Below are 20895 nucleotides of genomic sequence, written 5' to 3'. Positions count from 1 at the left end.
AGGATGATGCGGGTCTGGATCAGGGGGAGGGGATGATAAACGCATGCACAGTATGGAGCGGCGAGGGAAAAGAAGTGGGGAATCCCATTTTTCACAAAAACAGACAAAGTGCGCAGTAAGTGTAACTGAGTATATCTTTGATTAGGCAAACCAAAAGTATAGTGTTTTAACTAAATAATAGAACTATTGAGGAGCGTGGTTTATAAATTTTGACTTGCGTTCAACTTTTAGGCTCTGGAAATCATTCAGTCCTTCTGGGCTTAGCGTATTAAATTTTTTAATCCATTTCCCTTCCACTTGTAAAAGTCTTTAGTCTATCCCCACCTCTTCTATCCAGTGCGTACTTCAAGTACGCACCACTGCAACTGCATAGGATTATGTTTATACTCAGAAAAATGTATTGAAACCTGTGTGTTAGTTTGGGTGTTTTCTTTATAATTCCTAATGTTCTTGTATCCTTGCTTTAACTTCTCTTTTGGTCTGGCTTATAGGTACACCACATAAGTAGAATTACAAGTAGCATAAATTTTAATACGTATCTCGTGGCCTTTCATGGTATAGTTAATTTTAGGAGCCTTGATTATAGAGGAACAACAATTACGCCCTAACAGGGGTATTACCCATATTTGGGTTTTCCTCTAAATTTGTGTGTTCTAGATCTCGTATCTGAGGGACACAGAAAGTCTTTCAATGCACGGCCACGTTTATAGCAGAACAGAGGTGGATTCATAAAAAGATGAACAAATTGTCTATCAGACTGAATAAGTGGGCAGTACTTCTTGATCACTTTCTCCAGTTGATTAAAAAGATAAAGGGAATTCTTTGAGTACTTGTTCCCTGTGTACTTTTAGTTATCACAAAGAAGATGCTTAACCTCTTTGATGACTTAATGTTAATCATTTCTGGCCCTTTTTCCAAGAAACATTTAGTTCTATAGTTGCTTCCTTATATTTTTCTGGTCTAGATGAAATTCTTTTAGCTCCTTTTGGGATAGCATATTTTATCTTAGAGGCTATTATTACATAAGTAATAGATTGCTCCTATCAATAGGTTTCCTATAAAGGTCAGTATGTACAGTACAATCACAAATTCAGTTCAGTTTGTGAGTATTCATAAGTGAATTTAATCGTATCATGGTTCTTATTAGCCTCACCCAGTATGGTTTTAAATAATTTGATAGGATCATTCCAAAGCAAAATGATATCATGCACAAATCTAAAGTAGGCAACAATAAATATACAGAATGGTTCATTCTCCAAAAATATTTTTTTCTCCAACTTGTACAAATAAATTGGTAATTATTTGTCAAAACAATCTGTAGGCAATAAAGAATAAAACATATTTTCTGATTTGGTAAGTTAGTCTCTAGTAAAACCTCTTCAATGCAAGCCATACCTTCAGTGTAGGGGATAGAGGTATAGAGACTTTGCATATCAATCCTACATGAAAAGACCTGGGATGGAAATTTGCCCATGTTAATAATTCCACAAAGGAGATCAGTAGTATCTCTGAGGCACAGATTCATTTTTAATACCTGACTTTAAAGAAAATGGTCTACATAGATGGACAAGGGTTCTAAAACTGACCCCATTCCTGAAACTATTGGTCTTCCAGGGGGGTTTACTGAGGTCATGTAAGCTTTTGGTAAAAGGTACAGAACTGGAATTCTTGGGTTATTTGTAAATAAAGGAGAAGGAAAGACTAATAAATATTAACCTCCAGCTGCAGGCATACCTTCAGTTGTCTCAATAGTGCTCTTAAGTCTCCCCATATTTCACCTGTTCAGATGATCAGAAGCCAAACAAGAAGAAAATAATATGCTGAGCTGTGTAAAGAAAGTTCCCATAATGCCTCACTCCTGCACGGAGACCAAGTGTACATGCTCAGTTTGTATGACTATGAGTCAACTTCCTGCTGATTGGCTCAGATCCACATTCCTAAGAGGGGGGGGGAGTGAGTTCTTCTGGAGGGAGAGGGGAGAAGGAAGAGAGCTGTGTGTCCAGGGTCGGGCTGGGCCGCCGGGACACCGGCAAAAATCCCGGTGGGCCCTGGCGGCCCAGTCCGGCCTTTGCCGGCGCTCCCCCTTCTGACTGTTCCTCCCCTGACGCGTTCAATTTATATGCGCTCGGGGAGGACGTTAGGGGGGGCCCTGGGGGGGTAGGGGACACGACTGGCTGTGGCACCTGCAGGGCCCCTGGGGCAGGAGCCCCGGTGGGCCCTGCACCCCCCAGTCCGACCCTGTGTGTGTCTCTGGCTCATGAATTACAGACGCAAGAAATCTTTTGACAGAGAAGTCAGTGCAGCATTTCTGTGAGTGCTTATGGCTGTATTTACATAGACCTTTATTGATAAAGCCTACTTAGTTTTTACCTTTCTTTCTCCTTTATGAATTCTTTATCAGTAGCATCTATAACAGATTTTAACTGTGCATATTCAATTTGTTTTCTAATGTTACAAGTAGGATCATTCCCAATCTTAGTATAATGCCCCGGGGTATTAAGTTGTCTAAATGCTTCAAAATTATATTGAACGTTATCTAATATCACAATGCTGCCCCCTTTGTCAGGTTTTCGTATGAAAAATCATTTCATACTTTCATATTTTGTAACATATGCAGGGCTACTTTTTCATTATAGGTTAGATTGTGCACATCCATGCCATCATTCACATTCCATATATTTTTTAATTCAGAGAGAACAAATCCATGAATTGATTCATTTTTTACATCTGGTATCATGGTGCTAGGCTTTTTAAACGTATTCACCGGTCCAGAAACTTTACAATTGTAAGGGTTAATCTCTTTAACTCTGTCTGTGCTTCACTGCACTGTATCTAAGCAGTCACGAACTGGTTCGATTTAATCTGTGCGTCGGCGAAACATCTGATATCGTCTGCACATGTGCACTGATCAGTGTACTTGTACAAACGATACAACCAGTATGTGTATTGCAAACAAGTTCAAATTTATTTTGTTTTGATATTACTTATATAGTAGATAGAACAACACATCCCATTATGCTTACGTATCATGGGTGGGTACATTGCAATTATTTGTAGAAATACAGAAATTATTTAAGTAGCTGCTGAAGCTTTATTATGATCTCTTAGCCTTGAATATTAGCTGAGATAATCAAGGCCGGAGCAACTTGGACAAAGACAAGATAGTGAGGATAATCATAACAACTGAAGTAATACTTTCTCAGACCTTCGTGATTGAAAACAAAAAAAGTGTAAATTCAGCATTTAGCAATTTAAACCCTATCAATCCCCCTTTTAGTCACAAAAGTGACTACATACAGTATGTGAAGCATAAATAAGCTTTAAGTTGTTCAGACTGAGCATGTGAAATCATTTTTTGAATACGTTTACGAAAAGTACATAAGAGATATAAATTGAATAATACAAGTAAAACAAACACAGCAATAACAGCAAAAAGTGGATAAAAAGACTTTGCATAATAGCAGAACCTGTTGGAGACCAGGCATTATATCAATGGGGTTGCAGATCATCTTGTATTTTAGAGCCCAGAGAGAGCAATTTGTTCTTGGTAGCAACAGTCTTAATAGCAGTGTCATGCAATTGGGTATCATGCTTACGATAAGCAGCAATCATGTTAGTGTTATGGATAATAATTGATTGATGTACAGTATTGGGAATCTGATCCTACAGGTAAGGTAGGTGGGAAATACACAAAGGAACGATGGACAGTGGGGATAGGAGAAAAATAATAGGTATAAATATACCAACGTAAAAGGGTGACGTTAGTGAGGCAACCACTGAAAGGTAGTGAGGAATCTATAGCAGGAATTAATTTGAGTTGTTCTAGTTGAGAAATGGAAATCATCTTTTGTATGTGTTTGCAAAAGGTACATGACAAATACAAGTTGAACAAAAAATAAGCAAAACAAATATAGCTACAACAATGATAAGCAGATAGAAGAAGCTTTGAACAATAGAATAGCCAATGTGTGACCAACCTGAGAATATATCATACCAATGATGCTGTAAATTGTCCTGTATTTGAGATCCTAGGGATATTAACTTGTTCTAAGTTGCTACTGTTTTAATAGCTGTGTCATACAGTTATTGGTCATGTTTTCCACAAGCGGCTATAGCATTAGTATTATCAGTGATTAAGGAACAGTACACTGATAAAGGGATCTTATACTGATCTAAGGTAAAGCAGATGGGAAATACATGAATGACTTATGAACAGTAGGAAATGGGAGAAAAATAGTAAATATAATTGAACCATTGTAGCAGAGTGACATTGGCAAAGCAGCCACTAAAAGATAGAGAAGAATCAACAGCATAAACACCGACAGGAAAGTCTGTAGCTAGGCAAACATACTGTGGGACAACTGTAATCATTACAGAATAGTCAGATAAACATTCTAATGAATGTAGTACATTCAAATCTTTATGTAAAAAGTAAGGTTCAGCTGTGGTTTACTTGGTATTCAGCCTTGAGCATTTTAACCTCGATGGTATTGGCAAAAACAAAAACAGCTTGTCCAATAACAGGATGGCTAAGATTATTTAAGAAGGACAGAGACAAAAAAGAAAAACATGTATACAGATTTTTAGCACTAAGTTCATAATCATATTAACCCTTCAATCCCCTCTTAGATCATGAAATGATCAACTATACACATGATTATCTAGTTTTTTTAGATGTGATTGCTTAGAAGATTGAAATATACGACGAATACGTCTGTGGAATGTGCAAGACATGTAAAGATCAAAAACAACAAACAAAATCAATGTAATGGTAACAATAATAAATGGATAAAATATGGAACGCATAATTGAAGCACAGAGTGCCGCTGACTAGAAGAAAAATGTATATTTCTTATTCAGGGGCCCAATAGATAAAACCTCTTCTCATTGGTAGTCGTCTATCATCCCCCGATATTGTATTTGCTACAACAAAATATCAACCTTACTACTACATACAATATCAAACATATTAGGAATTTTAAGCATATTTTCAAGTTCTAAAAGGGTTATATGTTAGATTACCAAGGTATTGGAGCATTTGCTTGTCTAATGTTAATTGAGTAACTTGTGATTCAACAACAGTAGGGCCCATTGAGCAATAATATGGAATGCAGTTTTAAGGTGGGAAACAGCTGTAAATAACGTAAAACTTTCATATCAACACCATTAAGAACCTCTAGCGTGATACCTGTCCCACGTTTAGTACGGGAAGAAAGATAGCAAATGGGAACTACTGGAATAGAAACCATTAATAAAAACTAACGCAAGGTCTACAGGAAGAGAAAAATTAGTGACATAAGTCCAGGTATAAGTAGTGGACACAATGTTATTCAAAAAAGGTTAAATCATAAACAACAGAAAAGTAAAGAATAATAAATTGGAATGCAGTGATATTAGCTATGGAACAGTTACAGGTGGTGTTAGAAAACATAAAATAACCTTTTAACAGATCTGGAACCTTATAGATAGAGAAAGTTGCAGACATATTCCATATAGTACAGTATAGTAAGTAATATTATCTTTAAGTGTGAATAGTAATAGCATTGAACCAACCTCATTGCATTATCCTAATCCCATTAAAAACTTTAAACAAAGAAACTAATAAGGTGAGGTGATTAAGCTTCACGTTTAACCCTAGATACTATAGATAAATTGGTTGTAGAAATAGAAAAAATGTCATTAATGGGAGGCTTATAACAGAGACTGAAAAGTTTCTGCAAATGAAAAAGAGTAGATGCAGTTAAGTAATATCCACAATGGGATAAACATCAAAAGGAAAATAAGGCTGCACTAAAGTGCATATTTTGTCTATTTCCTGTTCATTACAGGTAGTTATCGATTCTTGAGTTTTTCTCTGATCATCCTCCTGGTCATCCTGGGCATTCTGTCTGTGCTGATGTCTTGGGGCGGTGTTATCAGGCAAGAAGAGGTCATCTTTGGTAGTGTTATAATCGTTAGAAGGTACTGGTGGTGGTAGCAACTGGGGCAAGTTTCACTCTCGAAGCATGAATCCACTGGTCACTGGAGTCTGTTAGAATGGAGGTTTGTGTGATAGCAATCACTGTGGCTTTGGGTCCAAATGGAAATCCCCCATTTCGATAACGATGCATCTGTAGAACAACAAGAGAGTCTTCAGGGCGGGAGGTATATGTAGGTTCCTGTGTGGGTAAACGAAAAGATAAAGAGACACCACTATAGTTGCCATTCAAAGTAATGATAAGGTTATGTACATATTCTTCTTTGATTAGTTCTAAATCACAGGGAATAATAAGTGGACTTCTAACTCAAGGAGTTAACAGTTAATGGACCTGACTAAATGACTATATCAGGGAGTTGCACAACTGCGTAGTCTGCCTGGTACTCGTGATCTGAGGTCCTGGAACAAGAACCCTCAACAAAAATGTTATTAATGTTATGTTAATAGTATTCTCTAAGGGATATCCTATAAATCCCCTTTTGGTGTAGTACTATTATGAATTTCAGTAACACACAGAGCTTGTAACAATGGATTGCTATCAGGATTAGAAAAATATAATAATGCATTGAAAACTGCTGTGGGACCTTGTGTTGTAGAAGCATATTCAATAGTTAAAATTTTGCGTGCCAAGTAAGATGTCTCCACTAAGGCATTGGGAAGTCTTATGTTGGTTGGTAATGTTTTCTAGAAAATGTGTGACTTGGTGTGAAGTATGCAAGATAGTATTGTGACCAATCGTGACTGACTATGACATTTCTACAGCCATAGCACTAGCTGCTAAAGCTTTGAGACACGCCGGCATCCCCTGTACCGGAACAAGCATTACTTTGGAAAAATGGGCTACCAGACGCAAATTGCCTCCAGACTCCTGAGCACAGACTGCAGTCATGGTTTTACAGGTGTCCTTAACATACAAAAGAAAAGGTTTACAATAATTTGGTAGTCCTAAAGCAGGGGCTTGAACCAGAGATTTATTAAGCTGATAAAACACATTTTGCATAGTTGGTGACCATATAATTAACGCATATTGATCTTTCTTTGTGCACTGCCCAAGAATATTGTATTAGTATTCAACAAACTCAGCCCCCATCTGAGTTTTGTGTTTAGCAATTTGTGACCTTCAAGTGCAAGGTGTCGTAAAGGACTAACCATGTGAGCAACATTAGCGGCCTGATTAGGACTACACAACAGTAGGTCATTGACGTACTGAAGCAGGACGGAACCATGGCTAGGAGTCCATGACTTCAAGGAATATTGGAGCATCAGGGAATGGCCACTGATGAAATCCAATAACCTTAGGGATGATGGGTCTAGGTATATTAGGTCCCATCAAAAATAAAAGCCAAGAGTAACTGTGTCTCAAGGTCAACTGGGACCGAGGAAAAAACATTACTTTAAATCATAACTGTGAATACAAACACATCACAGGGAATAGATGTAAGTAGAACTGTCACATCAGGAATAATGAACACAATAAGTGTAATTAAAGTGTTAATGGCCCTTAGGTCTTGGATTAAACAATATTCACACCCCTTTTTTTTTTTTAGGCACTGGGTTGACTGGTGTGTTGTAAGGGGAGAACAATCAGGCGTGAAATGCCTTGCTGTAGGAAGGAGTTAACAAGGGGACAAATACCATTTACTGATAGGATACTGTTTGAGAAAATAGGCTGAGAATGCGGGCGTATAGAAGCTTTGTATGGTGTACAGTCAACAAGTTACGTTTGAAATCTACCGACACTGAAATGGGAATTCCTATTAAAGGGAAGATAGTATTGGTTTTGGGAACAAAAATATTGAATGCGGCTTTGTGGCTTATTAACATAATAACCTCAATCTCTATTCCCCCTTTCCTCTATTTTGGAATGGGACATTGGACTGTTACCAATAGGCATTGTCAGTGTCCTGTTTCTCTTTCTTTGTACTCTCAAAACATGCTGCTTCTTTCTCTAACACTTTCTTATCTTTCTTATATCAGTCCATAATCTTTCCATTTCTACATGCATTGACCCTGACACATACATACAAGAGAGATAAAGCAGGCACCAGGATTTTTCTAGGATCTGGAGCATTTATTAAAATGTTCCTAAAATCTGAAGGAGTTAGGGGTTTCATAATTAATTAAGCTCCTAAAGTGAGAAAGGGCATAGCTTTGTTAGGCTGTGTATTAAAGGAGTATTACTCCCATTTTTCTATCTAATTGCTACCTCTTGGGCTAGTAAGGTGTTTGTAAGCAGAGCCCTCTTCACCTCTTGTATCGGTTATTGATTGCTTTATAAATAAATGTTAACAATAATAATAATATAAAAGGATATAAGTTATCATTGCACGGATGCAAGTGTTCCTTCCAGGGCTGGGGTCTTTTGTAGTGGGAGCTGTGGTTCCAAACAAATTTCTTTAGCATCACTTAGTCCTCGGGCTGCAGTTCCCTCAGTGAAGATGGGATCTGTTACAAAAGAGAACACCTGGCCATGCACTTTAGTTAGTTCATAAGTTAATTGAAATACAAAATTATTTTTTTATTATATTAGACAAGTACAATAATCATTGGGAAACAAACAATCCCAAACGGGATTAATAAGGTACATAATTAGATCAATACAATGAGCAATTCAAACAATTTTACAAGTGACTATGGATGAAAAGGTAATGGCAGAAAAACATGGATTATTGTGATACAATTGGATAAGATTAATACTACATTAAACAATTCTTATTGATACAATTAAACAGGCTAGTAGAGTTTGGAAATATTAATGGAACTATGGATAGTAAGGAAATGAGTCCAAATGAGAACTATCATTGGGAGAAAGGGTATGCATGAGGAATCTCCATTTAGATAAGAATCTTGTGCGGTTTTTTTGTATTACTAAATTTGAAAGCAATGGCTTTATTTGTACAGAGAATTTGTAACTCCGAAATGACCTCCAATAATAATGGGGAGTTTGGATCGATCCATTTTTTGAAAATAATCCTCTTTGCTGCTGCCAAAATAAGGTTCAGGTAATTTATGGAGTAGGAAATGTTCCCAAATTTAGGCTGAATTAGGCGAGGCACTTGTATAATGTCTTCTGAAAAATGTAATAAGGCAGATTTTGGAGTCAGATTATGTTTAAAGTCCAATGTATATTTTAAATGGCTCTCAATGACTTGCCAAAAACTTTTAATATGAGGGCAATCCCAAAGTAGATGAGTAATGTTTGGAAGCGGTGTATTACATTTGGGACAATTTTTAAGGAAATTTGTTTTTTTTACAATCAAAGTTAAAACCTTTATAGGCTAGATGGATTAGTCTAAAGTTTTGCTCCCTCCAGATTTCTGTATGGATGAGTTTATCAAAACGCTTTATGCAATTTGTTAAGGTTTCTGGGGAAATTTCTGTATGTAGATAGATGGACCATTTTTTAGAGATACAAAATTAGTTAAAGCATCAGAGTGTAATTGTAGCTGTTGGGGAAACAAACATTCAGTGCTGCAGAATATGTTGGCGCTTTATAAATAAATGTTAATAATAATAATAATAATAATAGTAACACCTTAATCTGGGAACCGACCCAAACAAAATTTTGAAGAAAGACAGTTTACAATTTCTTTCTTTCCTTTTTATCTGATATTTCTTCCCCTCTCTGACTGCCATCAGCTCACATACTGAGATCCCTTCCTCCACCTTACTATTGGTTTGATCCCTGGAACCCAGCAGAGAGAGCTATCCAGGGTCCTAAATTTCTAACTCAGTTTTGCTCATCTTATTCACACTCTAACATCCCTTCTGTAATACCAAAGAAAAGTTCAAATACACAATTATGACACAACATAGCTCCCACGCACACTGTACTAGGTTAACCCACCAAAGTTATGACACCCCACACACACACAATCGTAATCCGCATGTAATTATCCCCTTTCCAACATGTACACCTCTCAGCTGGAATGTAACCATTAACCCCTCTTATCCTTGCACATAAGAATCCTCCTGTTACTGAACTTCACGGACACAACCATAGACTGTTAACAGAGACCAATTATAGGGAGGCAAAAGAAAACATAGAAAAACAGAACCTCAGGCAATAAATACCATGTGCAGGTTCAGTTAAGGGGCTGCAGGCAAGAGGAACCTGTCTTTGCTGGCTGCCAGGAAGCCACTGGGGACTACGGACTAATTCACAATAGGATATGGGGATGACACGGTAAAGAAACTAAAACCTAGGTTCCTATCGTGTCCCGGAGGTGATCAGTCTCCGTCCCGTTCCGTGTCAACTGTCCGGAACCCTTATATTTGGCTTAAAGACAGACAGAACCTGCAGTCTCACATTGGGCTCAAATTGTTAAAGACATAATCAGTCCTCACGGTATTTATTCCTGTCCGAATTAGTTCAACAAAGCGTGTGGGTGCGCACCGAAAGAATCATACTGACACCAGGTTCAGTATTCCTTGCAAGTTTATCACGAATGAGTAATGGTAATTTCTTAGCACTTTTATTTCCTTTATTTTCAATTTCATATAATGAAAATTAATTGCAACAATTCCAAAAAAAGCAAACAGGCTGTACTGGGATCAAGGTCTCTACAAAACCTTATTAGCTCATTCAGAGGTATTCCTTAATGTTGTAATAAATTTTAGATGACTAGTTTAAAAATATAAGTGTCACGATATTAAAAACATTTACTTCTAAAGAAAATAACAAAGACACAACACAGGCAAACAGTAATTCATCCAACAGTACCTTTGATTTTCTCTCGCGATCAAATCTCCATACCATAAATTTCCAAAATTGAAAATATAAACACATTTGGCAAAGCAAAGTCATTAGGGCTGAACTGAGATCAAGGTCCCAACAAGACCCACAATGACTTGCGATCACTCTTAATACCAGGTGTGCTTATATGAGCAGATACATAAAATACAGTTACAGGTACATATAACAAAGACAGGACAACACAGGAATACACATGCAGAGACGAATCAGTCAGTAAATAATGTTTCCCACACACGTCCTGAGAATCCCTAATTCTCTTATTATCTCTGTATCTCTGTATCTTGTATCTCTGTATCTCTTTTTATCTCTGTATCTTGTATCTCTGTATCTCTTTTTATCTCTGTATCTTTGTATCTCTGTTTCTCTATTAGACTGCTAACTGTACCCTTTTTAGATCGGCCTGTAGGGAAGAGCCAGAGGTAAGAGGAAAACCATCAATTAAGATGTAAATTCTACTTACCGCTGGATTCTCCTGCCGATCCCACATTTCTGACACCAAAACTGTAAGGGTTAATCTCTTTAACTCTGTCTGTGCTTCACTGCACTGTATCTAAGCAGTCACGAACCGGTTCGATTTTATCTGTGCATCGGCGAAACATCTGATATCGTCTGCGCATGTGCGCTGATCAGGGAACTTGTACAAACGATACAACCAGTATGTGTATTGCAAACAAGTTCAAATTTATTTTGTTTTGATATTACTTATATGGTAGATAGAAAAACACATCCCATTATGCTTACGTATCATGGGTGGGTACATTGCAATTATTAGTAGAAATACAGAAATTATTTAAGTAGCTGCTGAAGCTTTATTATGATCTCTTAGCCTTGAATATTAGCTGAGATAATCAAGGCCAGAGCAACTTGGACAAAGACAAGATAGTGAGGATAATCATAACAACTGAAGTAATACTTTCTCAGACCTTCGTGATTGAAAACAAAATTGTGTAAATTCAGCATTTAGCAATTTAAACCCTATCAACAATCTTGGTAACACATTTAAAAGGAGAAGGAAAGGTAAAACCTAAGTCTATGTAAATACAGCCATAAGCACTCACAGAAATGCTGCACTGTCAAAAGAAACAGGATTTGTTGTCTGTTTTCCTGTGCCAGAGACATACAGCTCTCTCCCCTCTCCTGCTACCCCCTCCCCTTAGGAATGTGTAATTTGAGCCAATCCACAGGAAGCTTCCTCATAGTTATACAAACTGAGTATGTATACCGGTCTTGGTCTTGGTGCCGGGAGCAAGGCATTATGGGAACTTTCTTTACAGAGGCTTCTGATCGGGAGAAATATGGGGAGACTTAAGGGCACTATTGAGAGAACTGAAGGTATGCCTGCAGCTTGAGATGAACTCTTTATTAGCCTTTCCTTCTCCTTTCCTTCTTTATTAGCTTTAGTTCCCAATCTTCTATTAATGGTTTATAGCTCTGAGTGTCTCTGGTCTCTGGATTTTCTGCGCCTTCTTCCATTAGGTGTGTTACTAAACAAGGCAGACGTGAACTGTTTGGGATCTCTTCGTCATTGCTAATTGTTGCCACAGGTTATACCTATTCTCCACACTCTCCTGCTCAGTGGCGCTTTTACATAGCGTTTTAATGTACTTTGATGTAGTGACAAACTCAGTTCTGTCTTTTGATAATTCAGCAGGTCTCTAGTCGGATCTTTAGCAAAATTCACACCCATCTGTGATTCTAGGTTTAGTTCAGCAACAGCTAGGATGCGTTGGATTTTATCATCCGTAAAACGTCTGACAACTTTCTGATGTTCTGTTTGTAGTCATCACAGAGAAAAAAAACTCCAAACAAGCCAGGGGATGCTCAGAGCAGCAGGTAATAGCAATAAAATATAGAGTTCTACCACACAGCCCTGAAGTACGTGCAAAGGGAGTGCTACAATCCCCGCTATCCTGAAGTTCAATAGACAAATTTTAGGATTGAGGAGAGCACTTGGCATAATTAACTGCTGTGGAAAAAGCTTTATTGCAGACTACTATTACACAAAATATTTTGGGCCTTGTGTGCCCTTTCTCAAGTGTAACAACATACAGAACGTGAACCCTTTATAAACCTACTTTATAAATAGTGATTGATCAGGTTAGGAATGCTGTTATTCTGAACTCACTGTATAAAAGATTAGTTTGGCAGTGTCCCACACCTGTGAGGGCTCAGGAATGGGAACTAAACTGCTCAGGTGCCAAGTAGATCCATCCTGCAATCTGTAGGTTACTGGTCCCGACTGACTGTCAATCTAAATGGGATCAGATAAAAAAGGATCAAATTTTGATCTGATTGAGGGCTTTCTTATTCTTACCCATTGCCCAGCATTAAGGGTAATTATCTTGGCTTTATATGTTTTACATCATTGTAAGCTTTTGTTTTGTCCTGATAATTTTAAACCCTTGCTCGCAACTCTTTGGGTGCAATGACTTATTTTTATTATTATTATTATTAACATTTATTTATAAAGCGCCAACATATTCCGCAGCGCTGTACAATAAGTGGGTTTCATACATTAGACATACAGAGTAACATGTAAAGCAATCAATAACCGATACAAGAGGTGAAGAGGGCCCTGCCCAAAAGAGCTTACAATCTACAAGGAGAAAGGGTTGAGACTTCTGTTTGTGGCCTGAAACATGTTAGAGGCATTACGTTAGAGATTACGGCCTATCATCAGTTTTGCAGTACTGTTCTTCAGGGACAAACCAACAGACTGAAAACCAACAGACTGAAAACCAACACACACTTTAAGTACCCTCCCACAAAATATGGTGCCAAAAAGTGACCATAGTGACTGTAGCAACCACTGTGAACAAACAGCATGGAGAAAAGCATAAAATGGAGTAAAAATATGTGAAACTATAGTATTACAAGCATTACAATTATGTTTAACACTTGTATCAAATGAAAGAATTTTGCAAGAATATATAAACAGAGTATAGGGAATAAGTTTCATAAGACATTTCAGGATCAAACGGAGCAACAACATCAGGACTCGCCAAGGCAAATCAGGGAAAATAGTATCAAATCACCCACGTAAACATCTCAAGGACATAGTCATGGGTGTCTGAAACACTGTAACTGTGTTTGTGTGTGTGTGGATAGAAAACTGGGTTAAGTACAGAGGGAGGTTGTCAATGATAAATTCTCTACCTGGAGAGGGTTCTTAGTGGAGTCCTGCAGGGGTTTGTATTGGGTTTGCTTTAATTTGTTCATTAACTTCTTGAGGGAGGGTATTCCAATGAATGTATTTTTGTTTGCTGATGAAACAGAACAATGCTGTCAAATGTATTCCTCTCAGAGTGTGGCATTCTTGCAGGTGGGTCTGGACACACTGGCAGATTGGGTCGCTAAGTGGCAGATGATATTCAGTGTTGATAAATTTAAGTTATATATTTGGGATGTAAAAATATGAAAGCCACTTCAACTCTAAATGGGATTAAGTTAGACACATCCTTTATGCAGAAGTCCCTGTGGGGGGTATTTGTGGATAATAAACTTAGCTGTGGCAATGCCACTTAACAGCAGGAAGGGCCAGCAAGGTTTTGTCCTGTATTAGGAGGGATATAGATTTTTGAGAGGAGAGGGTCATATTTCCTCTTTACAAAGCACTGGTAAAGGCCCCATCTTGAATATGTGGTATAGCCACTGCCAGTTTGTCAGGATCCTGCTGCAAGAATGCCACATGCTGAATGGAATTAATTAAGCTGCATTAACACTGAGACACTGTCTTTCAGTATTCCTTCACCCTGAAACCTCCAAATCCCACAATCCCCTGAGGCTTTGGTATGTTGGAGAGCAAAATATGGATTGTCATCACTAGTTGTAAAAGTCTTCTCTTCCGAATAATTTTGTAATACAATTATGTTCTTGATATCCCAATAAGTGTGGCTCAGTTGAAAATAATTAGCAGCATGAAATGAATTATCATCTTACTCCAGATATCTTATGACTCAGGTGTTCATAGCCCTGGTCCAAGATTTATGAAAGGTGATACAGAACTGAACAACTCATCCTGTAGAAAAAACACAACTTATTGGGCAGTATCTCAATTTTTATGGGGGTCTGGGTGCCAATTTCAAGAACCCATAGCTTGGAGAAATCACAAACTTCACATTGTAAAGGCTTGCACATTGGATGAAGGTTCTTTATTCCACAATAAACATTAAAACTGCCTGATGCATTTTTTTTCCTTTGGAACCTAATCATAGCCCTGTACTGTATCAACTACAAGCACTATTTAAAATACTTAACAGGAAATTACATTATATATTCCAAAATTGTTTATTATAGTTTACCCCTAATGTTTAAAGTGAATTTAAATCATTTATCCAAGTATGGTATATAATCAAGAGAATCAATCTTTCCCGATTGTTTCTGGTGTTAAAGGGGTTTATTCACCTTAAAATTAACTTTTTTTTGCATGATGTAGAGCTTGATATTCTGAGACAACTTGTTTTTCACTTTTTATTTTCTGTGGATTTTTAATTAAGCTTTTTTTTTTTTAAGCAGCTCTCCAGTTTTCAGTAGGTATCTGGTTGCTAGGTTTTAAATTACCCTAGCAATGATGCAGTGGTTTGAATAGGAAACTGCAAATGGAATAGGAGAACGGCTGAATGGAAAGATAAATAATAAAAAGTACCAATAACAAGAAAACTGTAGTCTCACAGAACAATAGTTTTTTGGCAGCTGGGGTCATGCCCCCCATTTGAAAGTTGGAAAGAGAAGAAAAATGCAAATAATTCAAAGACTATAATATATAAAAAATAAAGACCAACTGAAAAGTTGCCAAAGAATCGGCCATTCTGTAACATACTAAAGGATAAACCACACCTTTGATTCCCCTAATGAATATGTTTCTAAACATATTGATTTAGATTTGCAACCATTGGTTCGTAGACTGTCATTGTACTTGAGGCATACAAATGTACTACAAATACTTGGAATGGAAAGGCTGCTTCAGTCTGGCAGCTATTGATGTGGAGAGTTTATATTCCAGTGCACCCCACATTATAGCTTCCCAAGCAATTAAATATCAGCTAGATCACTACAGCAATTTTGATGGGCTTACAAAGGATTTTATTTTGAAGGTCTTGATACTGACCCACAATTTCTTCATGTTTGAAAACATTAAGGAAATGTAAGTAGTCCCATATCGAGACGTTTTTTCCACCTGTAACGGAGGGGACATTATACTTTTGAGAATACAGGGTATAGAAAAAAACCTGCCTTTAAATCATGTGGGAAGTAGGCTGGACTACAAGGGGAAGTAAATTGGATTTTTTTATCTTGAGACAAGATTGCCAAAAGGTCTTAATTCGGTGTTTGAAGTCAAATGCTTTTTATAAATTAAATTAAATTAGACTGTGAATTATGAGATACAATTTTTTTAAAAAAGGAAAACTCCTCTTCAATTTTCTCTGATCACTTTTTTAACATAAATTATAATATACTGTATTATGTTTATAACTATTATCATTTGAAGAAAGTTTCATTATTTTAATTACCGTATATACTCGAGTATAAGCCGAGTTTTTCAGTACTAAAAATGTGCTCAAAAAGTAACCCTCGGCTTATACTCGAGTATACCTCCCCCTTACCTCCCTCCCTCCACTTGTGTCCATCCTGCCGACTCTTGATCTGAAGATGTAATGCGCTCGCACCCCCCTCCGTGGACAGAGGCGAGTGCGTGCCTGCGTCGACAGGACGGACACAAGTGGAGGGAGGCCACACGTCCGTCCACGGGGGGGTGTGTGTGTGTGCGAGCGTTACATCTTCAGATCAAGCGTCGGCAGGACGGACACAAGTGGAGGGAGGTATGTATGCATGGACACAAGTGGAGGGAGGGAGGTAGGTATGTATGCACGGACACAAGTGGAGGGAGGTAGGGGGGAGGTATTATGCACGGACACAAGTGGAGGGAGGGAGGTATGCATGCACGGACACAAGTGGAGGGAGGGAGGTATGCATGCACGGACACAAGTGGAGGGAGGGAGGTAGGTATGTATGCACGGACACAAGTGGAGGGAGGGAGGTATGTATGTATGCACAGACACAAGTGGAGGGAGGGAGGTATGTATGTATGCACAGACACAAGTGGAGGGAGGGAGGTATGTATGCACAGACACAAGTGGAGGGAGGGAGGTAGGTATGTATGCACGGACACAAGTGGAGGGAGGTAGGTATGTATGCACGGACACAAGTGGAGGGAGGGAGGTATGTATGTATGCACGGACACAAGTGGAGGGAGGGAGGTAGGTATGTATGCACGGACAGAAGTGGAGGGAGGGAGGTATGTATGCACGGACACAAGTGGAGGGAGGTATTTATGCACGGACACAAGTGGAGGGAGGGAGGTAGGTAAGTATGTATGCATGCACGGACACAAGTGGAGGGAGGGAGGTATGTATGCACAGACGCAAGTGGAGGGAGGGAGGTATGTATGTATGCACGGACACAAGTGGAGGGAGGGAGGTATGTATGCACAGACGCAAGTGGAGGGAGGGAGGTAGGTATGTATGCACGGACACAAGTGGAGGGAGGTAGGTATGTATGCACGGACACAAGTGGAGGGAGGTATGTATGCACGGACACAAGTGGAGGGAGGTAGGTATGTATGCACGGACACAAGTGGAGGGAGGGAGGTATGTATGTATGCACGGACACAAGTGGAGGGAGGGAGGGAGGTAGGTATGTATGCATGCACGGACACAAGTGGAGGGAGGTATTTATGCACGGACACAAGTGGAGGGAGGGAGGTATGTATGCACGGACACAAGTGGAGGGAGGTATGTATGCACGGACACAAGTGGAGGGAGGGAGGTAGGTATGTATGCACGGACACAAGTGGAGGGAGGTAGGTATGTATGCACGGACACAAGTGGAGGGAGGTAGGTATGTATGCACGGACACAAGTGGAGGGAGGGAGGTATGTATGTATGCACGGACACAAGTGGAGGGAGGGAGGTAGGTAGGTATGTATGCATGCACGGACACAAGTGGAGGGAGGTATTTATGCACGGACACAAGTGGAGGGAGGGAGGTAGGTAAGTATGTATGCATGCACGGACACAAGTGGAGGGAGGGAGGTATGTATGTATGCACGGACACAAGTGGAGGGAGGGAGGTATGTATGTATGTATGCACGGACACAAGTGGAGGGAGGTATGTATGCACGGACACAAGTGGAGGGAGGGAGGTAGGTATGTATGCACGGACACAAGTGGAGGGAGGGAGGTGTGTATGCACGGACACAAGTAGAGGGAGGAAGGTATGTATGTATGTATGCACGGACACAAGTGGAGGGAGGGAGGTATGTATGCACGCACGGACACAAGTGGAGGGAGGGAGGTATGTATGCACTGACACAAGTGGAGGAAGGGAGGTAGGTATGTATGCACGGACACACAAGTGGAGGGAGGTAGGGGAGGTATGTATGCACGAACACAAGTGGAGGGAGGGAGGAGGTAGGTAGGTATGTATGCACAGACACAAGTGGAGGGAGGAAGGGAGGGTGGGTGCGCGCAACGAGCGCGTTACATCTGCACATCCATCTGCACAACGAGCCAGAGTAAGTAATTGGTACAATAACTTGTTATTTACAAAAATTAAATTTGTATTAAGTCCAACATCAAGAATTATTTTGCCATTGTAACTACTATTGTAGTACTGTGGTGGGACTTGTACACTGGGGTCCAAGTCCTTGATAATTAGTATGGCAGCTTCCTTAGCGTTCCCAAACTTGCTTTTGTCTGCTGCTGTAGCATTTTTCTTTCCCTAAAGTTATTTATTTATTTATCTGTTATTTATTATTTACTTAGCAGTAGCGGTTGCATTTCCCACCCTAGGCTTATACTTGAGTCAGTACGTTTTTCCAGTTTTATTAGGTACCTCGGCTTATACTCGAGTATATACGGTATATAGAATTGAATTAAATCCTTGTTCCAGTATGGTAAACATTAAGGATTAAATTGTAACAAATGGTTTTTGAGTATATGATGTAATTTCCTGTTCCATTTTTTTTTTTAAATAGAGTGCTTGTATTTGATTTAGTATAACCTTATGAAACAAGTAATTCCTGTGGGATATTCTGGCTTGCCCATAATAGGTGTGAGTGGCCCAGTTCTACAGAACACATTTGGGGGTTTTTTTTACCTGCTTTGAACACAAATGCATTAAAATGCCTTGCCACCTTGTCATTACACTCTATATAAATCGTCACTTACAATGACATAGTCATGCAGAATTGTTACCCGCTGAAACCGTGATTTCCCATGGTCAGCAAAGCACTCTGTGCATCATTGTCCTATAAACTACTATAAAGATTCCAGTAGTCTGTCTTTCGATGCCTGTTGTAAATTTATCCACCTTTTATAATTGTTATAAAGATTCTATTCCAACAGTGGCTTTGAAATTATTTAAAGGTCTTTTTTATCTTTCAGATTCCATTCTATGAGTTTGACAACCTAAGTTACAAAGAAGAAATTGTTGAATATCTTCACAAGAAAATCTTTCCTCATACATACAGACTTAATTGGTGATATCACTTGACAATTGTGCATTGCTTCTACTTAGTAACTCTGTTTGCCATAAGTACTTTTATATGCTTTCTTCTGGTCTGGTAATTTAAAAATTAAATAATGTGTGTTTTTTTAAAAACATAGAATTATCCATATGTTTCTATTTGTAGAACCGATGGTCGCACGAAAGATCTAAAATCGACACGTGTGTGGCCACCTTTATGCTTAGTACACGTCAGATCAAATATGACTCCACTTCAACCTCAAAAGCAGACAAGGTTCTTCCCACACTTACCAAAAAGAAACACACTTTTTCTGTCTTTAAATCCATCACTCAAACCACTAAACAAGTATGGCAACAACCAGAAAAACGGGTCAACCTTGACAAAAATTTCCTTAACCTGTACCCCTTACCAAATGATATAAAAACTTTAGCTAGGCTCTCTCAATATACCACCTATGGAAGATGCATTAACATTAGATAAGAGAATGGAGCCACCTGAAAAAAATAATTCACACAGGTTACAGCCGTCCTCCATCCTACTAATCCTCCTCAAAACAACTCCTGATTTTTTTGCCTTTTACAGGGGGTACCGGTACTGTACTCTTTTTTTCTATCATTCTATTCATTATATATATATCCATTCATGCCTGACTTTTCCACTCTTTTTTTCTTTCTACTCTTCCTCTACACTTTTTCTCCCAGTGCTTTTATACAAAACTAACACCACCTCCTCCTACTTGAATTTAAAGAGTCATTGATTATCCTACCTCCAGAGGTGGCAATCATATACCTCAGCATGGGCCTGATGAAAAAATATTTACAAGTAAGAAAATGCTCTTTTTTTCAACCTATGTAAAATAATAAAATCATTTAACTACTTTTAATTTCCTTGCCAGCTGCAAAGGATAGGGCATGTTTAAGTGTCCACACTCTTGCCAGAGTGTTGGGCAATAGTGATACTGCAGAGCTTTCATTATTTTAATAATTTAAAAACTGACATGCAAAATTCTTCTGGCAGTAAATGGGTTAACATTTTCTCCAATATAAACAATACCAGTTTAGCCAGACATTCTTTATATCAAGATCTTCCACACCCTTTATTGACTTACCTGTTCCTTTCTCTGCTTCAGCAATGTCCTTTTTGAGTACTGGAGACCAAAGCTACACTGCATATGCTCGATCAGGCCTTTTCAGTGTAATGTAAAGGGATACCTTAACATTCTCATAGTAATGAAACAAATCTTTGTCTCTAGAGGGTCAAGTATACCTCTCCTTCTGGTTCTGTCAGGTGAATGGTCTGTGGGGGTCAGGTAAGGATAAATGGGATTATGGAAGTTACTAAAATTCTCACCTGATTAGTGAGTGAGAAATAATGCTAGCATATTTCATTAAATTACAGCAAATTACCCCTGTATCTACCATTTAGGATGTGTGCTCCTTCCTCATCTATGATTATACATATTTTTATTTGTAAGCCATTCAGTTATGGCTTTAGTGAGCTTAGCCCTTAGTTTATGCTGTGTCCATCCATGGTCAGGTGAGATGGTTCCCAGGATAGTTCCTTTGTATTTTAAAGAAATTATGTCATGATCTTTATGGCGTAGGTTTTATTACTAAATTACATAGTGTATATTGC

The 20895-nt window shown here is 38.6% G+C and overlaps 1 protein-coding gene across 5 annotated transcripts in view; it reads left to right on the top strand.

Annotated features, from left to right (window-relative positions):
• Positions 1-20594, top strand: part of fastkd3 (FAST kinase domains 3) — a 177612-nt gene extending 157018 nt beyond the window's left edge. For 3 of the 5 annotated variants that reach the window (XM_031903267.1, XM_012964381.3, XM_018094571.2), the window contains one exon: positions 19160-19396. In XM_031903267.1, the coding sequence (XP_031759127.1) occupies positions 19160-19276 (117 nt within the window). In that variant the 3' untranslated portion in view covers positions 19277-19396. Of the gene's footprint in view, positions 1-19159 lie in introns of all 5 variants that reach the window. The other 2 variants (XM_031903265.1, NM_001142147.1) reach the window with 2 other exon arrangements.
• The last annotated feature ends 301 nt before the right edge of the window (positions 20595-20895 follow it).

Source organism: Xenopus tropicalis, chromosome 6, assembly GCF_000004195.4.
Source record: "Xenopus tropicalis strain Nigerian chromosome 6, UCB_Xtro_10.0, whole genome shotgun sequence".
Classification (NCBI taxonomy): Eukaryota; Metazoa; Chordata; class Amphibia; order Anura; family Pipidae; genus Xenopus; species Xenopus tropicalis.
This window is presented reverse-complemented; position numbering and strand designations above follow the sequence as displayed.